We start from the raw sequence: 12,905 nt of genomic DNA, 5'->3' as shown, positions 1-12,905 counted from the left end.
GTCACTCCACTCTCCCTCCCTCTGTCAGCACCCCCACTCTCACCTGCTCGCCCACTGAGATGCACACTCATACATGCCAGTATACAGTCACAGCTATAGCCCACAACCGTGAAGGCACTCAGATAATTTGAGTTTTGTCTAAAAGCTCAGGTAATCACATCATGTTCTAGCCACAATAAATGAGCAACAATCTTTTCAAATGAACAGGGAAATGAGGCCTGGAAATGAGCTGGAATTCAGTTTCACAGTATTTTCTTTTCTAATATAGGTAACCATTTAGCAAAAGACAATAACATTTTTTATTGATTCAATGTTAAAATAATTTGGCAGGATGTCATAAAAGGTAGACACTCTTTTGAATTCTCATCTATTCCTAGTCTTTGACTTCAGAGTGAGCGTTGGTTGTTCAGAGCAAAACACTGCTGTAGGCTGGAGTGTAAGGTTTCATTATCTTGTTACTTGCACAGACAGAAGTGGAGGGTCCAATTACTCTCTGAAACTGCCAACTTGTGTGCTAATCTTGTCCTATTTTACCAGTTAAACTCCAGCAGTGACACTCAGTCATATTTACAGGCCCTGTTTAGTATTATGCTACCAAGAGTAAGCAACAAGTCGTTATTTTCTGTCATAAAATCCAACATTTCAGGCATATCAACCCCCCCAAGAAAAAGATTAACGAACTCTATTCAGTCAGTAGTCGCTTTGAAGAATTAACATTTCGGGCAGAAGATCTAGACATGATGTAGAGTGAGCTCTCTGTCAAGATATTTTGAAGGAACTTGGACTTTAATTAGTGAATTAATAACATGCTAACTCACTCTGCCGTTATTTTTTGATAGGAAACAATTTCTTTTTTCATATCGTTTTTTTTACACATTTGATTCACTCAACAGCCCTGTTTCGTGATGGTCATTACATTTTAATCTTATCTTAAAGCTGCTGTTGGTAGGACTGGTGTCAAAAACATTCCTTTTTTTCTGCTGGGTTTGGAGAAAAGGTCATAATACCCATCAGTACTCGTAGGTAAGTGAAGTAATTTGAGAATATCACCAAATCTATGTTTTCCAATACCTTTGTATCAAGCAATGTTATTATTTCCCTTGTTCCCGTTATGACGGACCAATCAGAGCTACTCTCCAATCCTCCGTTCTGAATGGTTGAGTGGCGGCCCCACGTTGCCCTGATAAGCTGGGAAGCCACTACTTCCCCATAGAACGCGCACAACGATCTTTTGTGGGTGGGGTTACGGGAGCCAAGAGGAGGAGGGGTAGTGTTGACATTCGAAATCTCCCTCGGAACTGATGTTTACATCACCACTATCAACAGCAGCTTTAACACTTCTCTTGAAGGCTCAACTATAGCCTCTGTTGTATATTCACACTGTGACTTGAGTGTATTTTCAGGCTTTTCTCTGTTTAGTCTGCTGGAGAAAAGTGGTGATATTTGTTTGAGGAAGCCTCTGGAATCAGATCACTGTCACCCCAGTAATTTGCCACTCACCTCATAAACCTTTAATGCAGAAATGCTACTTTAATCAGAGCTTGTAATCTTTTAAGTGCATGACACATATGAAGGTCTTTGTTTTAGCACAGCATAACTCTTTTTAGAGGCCATCAGCATTATTCTAATGGAGACACAAATGTGTAAAGGAGGTATTGATCTCAGGCTAATGTGCTCATTCTGTTAGTTCAGTCCTGGCTTTTTGGGTCACATTACCCAATAATGATGCAGTTCAACGTGTTTTAACATCTCAGCCTCTGAAGTGATGGAGAGAGAGACGGTGGGGTGAATAGGACATAAGTCTGTCAGCAATGTGAGTTCTTGGATCCTGTATTCAGAGCTATGTTGCTCTGTGACATTTGCTGCACTGTGATTAAACTGTCTTCTATTGTCTCTTAATTGTACGTGTAATTTGCAGTTTCTAAGTTCTCTTTCATCTTGGTAGTGAGCATTTGTTAGTGTGCATGCACAGTCAAGAATCTAAGATGTTGGTGTTAACACACACATCCAGATGACTGATTTCATGAGACATATCTTAAGTGAGTAAATACACACACACAGATCAGAGCAGTCCAGTCAGGCTGAAATGTGTTTTTAGAGGTCACTGCCCCTGCGCTGGTTATTTTTGACTGCAGCAGATGTTTTCTGGCCTCTGATTTACTGCAGAGCTGCAACAGGTGAAAGTGTTGTGTAGCAAAGATGGAGACTGTAATTTGACTACTTAGAGGTTAGTTGGTCAGCACTCAGCATTGCATAGTCTCTCCTGCTATGTATGCTCATATTTTCTTTACACATCTTTATTTGCAAATGTGGAACAGAACAAATGTTGCAAAATATTATATTTTGACAACACCACTGAACTCAAACCCACCCTCTGAGGTTTTCCGTGGACCACTTGTCTATGTGAAAGTGAGTGATAAGTAAAGTATAGTGTTACAGGTTTATAGCCTGTAAAACATAAACAACAGTGTGGATAGTTTAAAAAGAAGGACACACCCTCATCATGTGTGAAAGAGTTGAATAAAGAATTATGTTAGCCTAAGCTTTAATTCAGACCCCATCTAGGAAACTGGAGGAAAATACTGTTGAGTACTTATGAAAGATTGCTTTGTGTTGTAATAGGCTCTCAAATATTTATATGGATTTGACCTCTCATAAGAAAAGTAATGACTATGCTTGTTGTAATCATACTTTTCAGTGTGGGCAGGGTGAAAGACATAAGTAGGGTATTGCAGATTTACTCTGGAATGAATGGATTTACAGTAGACAATTGTTCTTTGCTAATTCAATGGGGCTATTCATCAGCTGCTAAAAGCTTATTTTCTTATATGTCTGGGATAAAGAGCCAACACACATTTCAAAATCCAGCTGTAAGCATTTCCAGAGAGGAAGACTGCTCATCTGCTGGCACTCAGAAATATGATGGAAGTCCAAGCATCTGTGTTGTTTCTTGCTGTGATTCTCTGCAGGGTGTGAAAATAATGATAAAGCATCTTGTCCCAACAGGTGATCATCAACAGCACCATCACACCCAACATGACATTCACCAAGACGTCTCAGAAGTTTGGCCAGTGGGCTGACAGCAGGGCCAACACTGTGTTTGGACTGGGCTTCTCTTCAGAGCAGCAACTGGCCAAGGTGAGAGGAAACACTTCTGCAAAATCTCATTAAACCACAAAACAACCTTACACCTAAGAAAAGACAAGAGTGCCTGCTGTGTTAGTCTTTGAAGCTGAGAGTGACTCTGCAGAATGTGGTACAAGTTAGACATCAGATGGGAAATCATTGTAATGGGTTCGGTTTGAAGGAACAATCTGATTCCTAATTCCTCACTATTACCAGTTTTCTGGTTCCTTAGTGTCCAATGAATCATAGAGAAAAAGCCACACAATATTTGAAATGTAATGTCATGTTTCCACTAAGCTCTTTCTTCTCTGGCTCATATTTACAGTTTGCTGATAAGTTCCAGGAGGTAAAAGAATCAGCTAAGCTGGCGAGGGACAAATCTCAAGAGAAGGCGGAGACATTGAGCAATCACTCTGAGGTAAATTATATCTCTCTGCTGTCTGGAACTATAAATCAATTCACAAGTTTTGCTGTTCCTTTACATTCACTGGCTGCTTCGACAGAGACAAGCAAAGAACTTGACACATTTCACTGTAACTCAAACAGCAAAGGATCAGGTTTCTTGGATTTTTTTCAAAATGTAGTATTGAAATACATGTTGAAATCTTTATATGAACAAACACCTGTTTGGATATTTAATGAGAAGAAAACGTCCTTCAGGCAATTCTGTTAGTCACAATGAATGAGACGTTAAAGGTCACCCAAGGCTTCTCACTACCAGGCTTGCACCTAGGAAACCGCTGAGATAAGGAAGTCTGAGAGAGCAGTAAAACAATAAAAGTCTCTGAGCTCGACTCAAATGATCTCAAGGTGGTTATTCTGTCAGGAAGTAAACAACATTGTTTGGAGGTAAATCCAGCAGTCAGCGGCTGCCAGCTCTTCTCTCTGCTTCTCTGACTCCAGATGGCAGGAATCAGACTCACTCTGAGAGACACAGAGCTGCTCGGGCATATGACATGATAAATACTGGCAACAGTTTTCCCTCACCCCTCTGCTGTCATAGCTGACGTATCCGGGCTGTTTACAGTCCTGTACCCAAAGAAGCTCAGGGCCTTTACCTCACCGTCAGAGCAGAATATATGAGACTCTTTTGGGGATTTTTACCCCTCAGACCTCTAAAAGAGCTGCAGCAAATCTTTAGCAGAATAAAAACTTGCCCCCAACCATAACAAGTCTCTCTCTCTCTTCCCCTGCCAGGAGTCTGGACGTGAGACACCCTCGACCAACCAGGCGTCCAGCATTAATGGGACAGATGATGAGAAAATCTTTCATGTCGGTCCGGAGGCTACTGTGCTGAAGACCGAGAACGACCGACTCAAGAGTGCAGTGGAGCTGAGGTAAGATTTCGTGTTGTGGTTACATCAGACCAACCTCCTGAATGTGACGTATATCTGCAATCAAAGTTCACACAAATTAGTCTGCAGCTCATGGTGGTGTGTGACCCCTTGAGGATCAACAGAAAATATGCAGGTGATGAAATCAGTTCATTTGAATGTAAAATAAGCAGAGTGGACACTGATTAAAGGATCATATGATAATGCTGCACTGCTATTATAAACACATGGTGTGGACATAGTGCTTGTTCAGAAGTAAATATAGTGCACATAATAATGTAAAGTCTTAACACCTTGTTATCCTGCAGCCATTAATCCAACAGTTCAGGTGTTTCTTTGGTCAAAGTTTGAGTGTTGGCACGAGTCACCACAATGTAGACTTCACTAAAGCAAAAAGACAACATGACAGTACAACTGAGAATCATTCATTTCACTGATTCATCCTGAGTGTGGTTCTCCTGATTGTTGCGTATTTCACATCAATACAAAAAGCTCTCCTCAAAATGCATCAGATCATTTATACACCACAGCTCCTGATTGCTTTCACATAGTTCCTTTTCTCTAATTGTCTCTGCACCAAACAGCTCCAGTGTTCTCCTACTTCATTTTATTGCTGCTGGGATGATATCATGTCCCCGGAGAGCTCAGAAATCATCTGATCTAATCTAATACAGTGACGCTGCTCTACTCCACCTCTGGTTATCTGCTCTCTAAAATCCAGATGCTGTTTGTAAAAATGGGTAATTGCTAGGAGCACCAGATGTGGGTCCAGATGGGATCGAAATGTCCCCAGAGCATCAGAGTCAACAAAAAAACTGCAGCAAGTTAATTTAACCAGAATTAGAACATGGCAGTAACAAAAGCTGCGCTGGTATATTTGATACAGATGGAATAAAAAGCCCTGAGATAGAAATAAAAAAGTAGCAATTACCACACTTTCAATGCTTTAGAATTCACACACAGAAGAAAATAATAATTAAATGAACATCTGCATTATAAGTATTACTACTAATGTATCTAACTAATGAAATGAAATGAAATGGTACCCAGTCACACCTTTCTACGAAGGTTCCTGCACAGGATCAGGACCTTGCATCCTAAATTTGATCTTTAACAGCATCCAATTCAACAAATACACAGACTGAAGTTTCACCAATTAAGTATCAATTGATTGACAATTGATTATTCTTTGCATTGTCCCAAAATCTTAATTAAGCACCTCTTTTTTAATTGATTTTTTTCAAACACATTTAAAATCTGATTTATTTCATCATCATGGTTCTCTAGAAAGAGAGAGTGTGATCTTTGTCATAATGAGGACTCTAGAACACTGAAATGTTGCTGATTGATCTTTACCTTCCATAAGCTGTAGTATGTTTGTTGTTATTGTTCTCAAGTTGCTGTAAAATCAAAAGATAAACAAATACTGTTCACTAATTGTGTCATGCAAATTGTTTTAATTCACCTGCCGCAATTGATATCTAAATGATTGGAGGAAGCTTTTCCCTTTAATTAAACTGTTACTTTAGAGATGTCTGTATTTTCAGGTTATAATAGCATACAAATTAGAGTTTACATTGACCACCTCAATAAAGTAAATTCTCAGCACAGGGAACAGGGAAGTTCTTCAGGGGAAAGTCTTTAAAATGTTAAGGACACGATGAGTCTGTTCAATAAAGCTTTGTCCCTCACATTCACAATCTTTTTTTAAAGGGAATATGTTTATTTCAGTGTGCATGTGTTGTTTGTGGTTAGGGTTGTAAAGCTCTGTCTGTCAGCCCTATCTCGTGCCTTCACACAGCTTTGGGATTTTGTTTGGTGGAAGTGTGTCACAGCAGAGAAACAGCCGAGGACTGCAGAATGCTGCGGTGCAAGTCTGTCCACATTTGATGGAGCGCAGCACACTTTCACCCAGCCATGCATAAGGAAGGGAACAGCGATGCATACTAAATATACATCACAACCCCTCCAACTTTATTGATAAGACAGACGCACACACTCACTGTGGTATGAAAGATTAAAATAAATACATGGAGTCCTATCAGAGCTGATGCTTATTCAATCTTTGAGACTTTTCAACTTTTTTTCATTCTATGGATTGAATATATCTTTACAGTGTGATGCATATAACATCGGATTAAATAGTTATGACTGTGAGGATTTTTTTTAGCATTATGGGTCTTGTCAGTGTGCACAAGCCCAAGGCATTTCAACAGCAACCTGTCTAGATTTCCCTTCCATTAATATCTACCCTCCTGTACCCCTGTTTCTCTGTCTCTCCTGTCTGGCAGCAACACCAACGCCAAGAAATGGGAAACAGAGCTGCAGACTTTAAGAGAAAATAACGCCAGGCTGGTGGATGCACTGCAGGAGTCCTCTGCTAATGTAGAGAGCTGGAAGAAACAACTTAGTACCTGCAAGGAAGAGAGTGACACACTCAGGGAAAAGGTAATACAGTCATGTGCTCCTACAGGAAAGCTGAATAATGTACACACACCCATCAATCCTGCTCGCAGGGAAGGTGACAGTTTCCTTTGTTACGAAAAAGGAGAAAAAAGTGCACTCCAAACTATCACTGAATGAACATCTTCTGTCTTGCTTTAGTTTGTTTTAATTTGAATTTGTTAAGAGGGATGAGTAAACTCCATCAAATTTAGTTATGCAAGTTTCTCCTCTCAGTGAGCCGCGTACTGTACACTTTATTAGTTTGTGTGTTCCCTGCACCAGAGTCTGAGCTCCACTCAGTCCACTATAAATAGAATCATTTTAGTTTCATAATCAATGTGGGCTGTTTCTGCAGCTGGCCTGGTGTTGCAATGATACTTTTCATTTTGTAACATGCACTAGATATTTATTTTAATTGTTAGCGTGGGTTTTTATGAAACCTGCAGCCTATTTAAGATGCCACTGGTACAAGTAAACAGATGAATGTTTGGAAAACAGAATTGGAAATATGTAAAAAAAATCTGTTGTCCATATTGACTTTCTCATAAACCACTTCCCCCTCCTTTTTCCTTCTGTGTGAAGATTGCAGAACTGGAGGCTCAGTGTGCCGAGGCCGATCAGGAGAAGCAGAAAAACGCCCAGCTTACTGTGCGAGTGCAGGAGCTGGAGGCTGAGCTGAACGACAAAGAGCAGGTAACACGTCTCGGTAAATCTGCTCTGAAACAACAGGGCCAGTGTGAGGGCAGGGAAGAGCATGCTTTCTTTGTGGCAAAGGTAGTAGTTTACCTTCAGTATTCACTCAGTGTTCTTCATCCTCCCTCATCAAAGAAATCACAATTTTTAGACTATCACTGCGCCCTAATATCCCCTGAAGTTGAAATCTACTTTTCTCCTCCTTACTCGAGCATATCAGTGGAGCTCTTCACCTCATGTTCTCACTCCACTCTTCTCCCTCAGGAGGTGATTACACCTCAGCAGGGAATGACGGGTCTTTTATTTGTCATCTTGGGATTTATATAGATTGGTCTTATTATTTTTGCCAACCTAACTTAACCTAGACTTCCCACACTGCCCACTAGTGTTTTGTTTTTAACTAATTGACCCATTTTCTGTTCGTTCCATGTGGCCCATTTTTCTATAATTTACCTTATTTTTCCTGTTTTGGTTCATTTTAACTCAGCTGTGAAAATAGTCGGACTGGAGGTATGTTAATTCATCCTCTGACTTTGAGCAGCAGGGAATTTCGGCACAAATACCATTAGCAGCATTTCCCTCTGCCTACTGCATCTACCATCTATAATCAAAACTGGCCGTCTGTCAGTTCAGGACAGCATAATGCTGCTGTTATTTCTAATGAGGAGAAGCCCTGCGTAGCCACACAGTCTTTGACCTTTGTTCCCCGCTGGTTAAAAGCTGTTTTTGTCTGCAGACAAATGATTTGGACCGACTGCAGCTACAGTCTCTCAGCCTTTTTCTACAATAGTGTGACCATGTCTCCCAATTAACGTCATGAAAGGGAGAAACAGTCAACCAGGAGTGAATCAGAGTAAAGATAACTCATCAAACTTGGTTACCTTTAGTTGAAAGGAATAGATAATTATTTTTTTTTTTTTTTTTGGCACCATAAGACAACTTGCTACTAATTTTCATCTAACTGTGGCTTTTTAAGCACACAGTGGATATTTGGCAGAGTCTTTTAGATATTTTTCACAGTAGGATTAAACTGTAAATTACCAAAAGCTGGCATTCATTAAAGGTAATAATTTAACATTTTTGGAATGTGTTTATCAACATTCATGGTGAAGAAAAGATAAGAAGATGGATACCGCTGTCATATCTATCTAAAGCTTCATAACTTAACATAAAAAGTGTAAACACAGATAAGCAGCCTTATCTGGGGGGGTTGTGTTGTGTTTTGTGTTCATGTGTTGTATTTTTTTGTGCAAGACTTACATGTACATTGGGAACTTTCACTTGGGAGACTATTATCAAAGGAGATTCTGTAATCTTGCTTTTATTGCTGCGAAAAAATGTATTGTTATAAGTTGTAAGGATCCCTCCCCTCCTTCCTCCTTCACTGTCTCCGTGGAGGGCAGAGTTATCAAGTTATATCCTACTTGACTACTTGTATTAAAAAATAAGAGGAAAGCTGGACATATATGACAAAATATGGATACCTTACATTCATTTTATGGACAACAGCTTATGATGTTCATAAGGTCATTCACTATCAAGGATAAACATACTATCATAGAGACTTTATGTTAAGGGTTGTGCCTGAAGAATTAATCATAAACTTGACAAGTTTTATTCTTGCATCTATCTATTGATTTTCTTTTTTATTAGAGTTGTGTTTCTCTGTAGCTGTAGCTGTATCCCTAGCTTTTGATTTGTTAGTCTTGTTTGTTTAAGGACATTCCACACACATGGTTTCATACAAATAGATGTTCACTCTTCAGAGGTGAGTCTGGAAGAGGGCATGGCCCCCTCAGTATAGTCCAGACCCAACGGTGCCAGAATGAACATTTTGTTAATTCAGGGGGTTGAGAGAATGTTTTATATCACAATGTTTTATGTCTCCTGCACTATGTAATGGAAAAATCAGTATATATACACTACCAGTCAAAAGTTTGGACACACCTTCTCATTCAATGGTTTTTTATTTATTTTAATTCTTTTCCACATTGTAGTTTAATACTGAAGACATCAAAACTATGAAATAATCTGGTTTTGCCATAATCTTGATTACAACAGTAGTTGTAGGGCTATCCATTGTGTACTAACCTTATCTCTGAACAACACAACTGATGATCTCAAACACATTAAAAAGGCAAGTCATTCTACAAATGAACTCTTGACAAGGCTCATGTTAATTAGAAACCATTCCAGGAGACCACTTCATGAAGCAGACTGAGAGAATACCAAGAGTGTGCAAACAAAGCTGTCATGAAGGAAAAAGGGGTCTACTTTACAGAATCTAAAATCTAAAACATATTCTGCTTTGTTTAACACTTTGTTGTTAATTAAATAATTCCATATATGTTCTTTCATAGTTGTGATGTCTTTGGTATTAATCTACAGTGTTTCAAATAGTTAATATTAATACAAAGTCTTGAATGAGAAGAGCTCTCTCTCTCTCTCTCTCTCTCTCTCTCTCTCTCTCTCTCTCTCTCTCTCTCTCTCTCTCTCTCTCTCTCTCTCTCTCTCTCTCTCTCTCTCTCTCTCTCTCTCTCTCTCCCTCTCTCTCACATGGAAAAACCTTTTTTTCAACCTGTCCAGATGTTTTAACGTAATGTTGCTAATAACAGTGTGACATAATAGTGACATCTGTGTCTGTGCCAGGTTTAAAACTCTTCTCCCCGAGGTGATCTGTGTGTCTGAGATAGTCTAGTTTAGTACCTGGCAGCCTGAGTATTAATAGAACATCTTTTTTGAGAGCGTTAAATCATACTCAACAACAGCATAAGTGTTTCAAACTGAGCTGGAGCTGCTTTTAAAAGTAAAGGCAGAGAATCAGGTCCTTTGGGTGCTTCAGCATCTCTACAGCCCTGTGCTTCTCCTGACACTGACTGAGGGTCTACAGGAGGAAGTCTCAGTGTTTGCAGAGTGTGATACAGCAGCAGAAAGCCCGCAGAGGCTCGTCTGCCCAGTGACTCACCTCCTTCCAGAAACAAACACTCTCAACTCCTCCAATTAAAAACGTACCTATGAATTATTAAGCATTCACTGCTGCGTTGACCCACGCGCTGACCACCTGTGAACCGCACACAAAGCAGCAGCAGGTGACTACATAGAATCGGCCAATTATTCCTTATTGTAGAAGCGTTTGATGTTATATTGGATAACTGTGTTCAGCATAAAGCAGTACGGATGTGGAGCTTTAAAGAGAAGAAATAAGTAAAGTTCAGGGAAAATAAACATGTTGGCACAAAGCAGAAAGGCAGAATCAAGGCTGCACCGTCAGTGTTCTGTCTACTCAATGATGCTCGTCTTTCTTTTCCTTATTATTCCTTACCTGCTCTGTTTACTTCTTTCTGAGTTTACAATTGTATTCTTTATAGACAGTAGTTCAAAATTGAAGTTGCTGCTTCTAAAAAAAACCAGGGTCATGGCTGAGCATACAAATTAATTTAACATTTTTTAGGTACAGCCTTTTTTTTTCTAAAAAATGAACACTAAAATGATCAATGTTATAAGCTTGCAACAGCTTAATGGAAGAATAAGACATTTTAGGTAACTTGCTGGATCGCTTATAATAATAATTCATAGGATTTATATAGCGTTTTTCTTAATATTCAAAGTTGCTTTACATAAAATAAAAGTAAAAATAACAGCTAAATAAAACAGAACAAGGACAGAGGTGGGGCGGGGGTAGAGGTCATGTGTTGTATGCTTTTTTGAGCAGGAAGGTCTTGAGGTGGTTTTTGAATGATTGAAGAGAGTCAGAGTTGCGGATGGCAAAGGCTCTGTCCCCCAAGGTGCGGTGTTTGGACGGGAGATTGGCATCTGATGATCAGATGATCTGAGGCGGCGAGATGGGGAGTGGCATTTGAGGAGGTCGGTCAGATATGAGGGGGCGAGGTTATTGAGGGCTTTGTAGGTGATGAACAGGATCTTGAAGTGGTTTCAGTGCTGTATGGGGAGCCAGTGGAGGTGCTGAGGATGGGTGTGATGTGGGCTCGAGAGCTGGAGTGGGTGAATGACCGGGCAGCTGAATTCTGGACAAATTGGAGTTTTTTGAGGTCAGTAAAGGGGAGGCCGTAAAGAATGCTGTTGCAATAGTCAAGTCGGGAAGTTCTCAAGGTGTGGATGAGGGTTTCTGCAGCAGAGGAGGGGAGAGAGAGGATGTGAGCCGTGCAATGTTGCAGAGGTGAAAAAAGGACGTTTTGGTGACGTTTCTATCGACTGAAGGGTCGTTACTACCTCTGTGTCTGTCCGATAACTATAAAGTTTTAGCAAACTTAGCACGAACACTGAAAACAGAGGGAAACAGCTACCCTAGCTCTGCTCTGAGGTAACAAAGTCTCCCTTCCAGCACTTCTTAGTCTTCTCTTTCATTTTTTTTGTTAACACCTGAAGGTCACTGCCTCTGTTCAAAAAATAGCCCTGCATATAAAACCTGTTAGACCACAAGATTTAAGTTTCACACATCCTTTTTATACACACATGGTAGTAACCTAAGCAGCAGGTTACATTGTTCTGTTGCCATGGATTCATTACAGATGTTTCTGGAAACTTCTGTTTTAGAACTGTGATTTAGAGCTGTTTAAAATGAATGTATGTCAGGATAACCATAAAACAATAGTATTATGCTAACAAGACAGCTGGATTAGTCAGTAAAAGGAAGGAATTCTGCAATATTTAACCGTAGAAACAGGAAACAGATGTACATGCTATGTGTCAGGGATGTTGACAAACAGGGTTAGTAAAGGCTTTCAGCTGTTGAATTATACTGTGTGTTAGGATTGTTATTCAGTGTAAGTGCAGATATTGTTAGCAGTGATGAGAAGGAAAAAACCTCTGGAACATCTCCTTCACCCTGACATGGATTGTTGGTGTTTGATTTTCTGTGTTTTGCTCTTCTGTCTCCCAGGAGCTGGATAATCTGAGGAAGCAGGCAGAGATAATCCCTCAGCTCATGGCAGAGTGTGAGAGCATCACCACAAAAATGCAGGTATGTTCAAGGTACCCAGAAGCCCCCCATTTGTCTCATGTGTGAATCACAGCCGAGTATAAAGGCACGACAGGGAGCTGTAAAGCTTGGAGCACACGTGAGGACAGGACAGCTGTCACAGCGAGGTAACACACTTTACGCTTTGAGGCATAAGCAATGCTTTCAGACGGAGGTATAAAAAAGTTCTATTCAGCATTCTGCCCGAGGACTGGTGACACAACATTCCTATCACGTGTCTCTCTAACTCACATTGTGGTTATTGAATCTATTAATAAAGGTCCATCCCCCCATACAACGCACACTGGATTATCACCTCTATGAAAAGG

General features: G+C 40.1%; 1 protein-coding gene across 2 annotated transcripts in view; it reads left to right on the top strand.

Moving 5' to 3' along the window:
- homer2 (homer scaffold protein 2) overlaps positions 1-12,905 on the top strand; it is a 35,468-nt gene that overhangs the window by 19,423 nt on the left and 3,140 nt on the right. For both annotated transcript variants that reach the window (XM_034679690.1, XM_034679689.1), the window contains exons 3-8: positions 3,007-3,138; positions 3,452-3,544; positions 4,324-4,463; positions 6,752-6,908; positions 7,488-7,598; positions 12,499-12,579. In XM_034679690.1, the coding sequence (XP_034535581.1) occupies positions 3,007-3,138; positions 3,452-3,544; positions 4,324-4,463; positions 6,752-6,908; positions 7,488-7,598; positions 12,499-12,579 (714 nt within the window). The remainder of the gene's footprint in view (positions 1-3,006; positions 3,139-3,451; positions 3,545-4,323; positions 4,464-6,751; positions 6,909-7,487; positions 7,599-12,498; positions 12,580-12,905) is intronic.

The sequence above is a fragment of the Notolabrus celidotus genome, chromosome 3 (assembly GCF_009762535.1).
Source record: "Notolabrus celidotus isolate fNotCel1 chromosome 3, fNotCel1.pri, whole genome shotgun sequence".
In the NCBI taxonomy this organism is placed as follows: Eukaryota; Metazoa; Chordata; class Actinopteri; order Labriformes; family Labridae; genus Notolabrus; species Notolabrus celidotus.
Note: the sequence above shows the minus strand (reverse complement) of the source record. Positions and strands in the feature narration are given on the sequence as shown.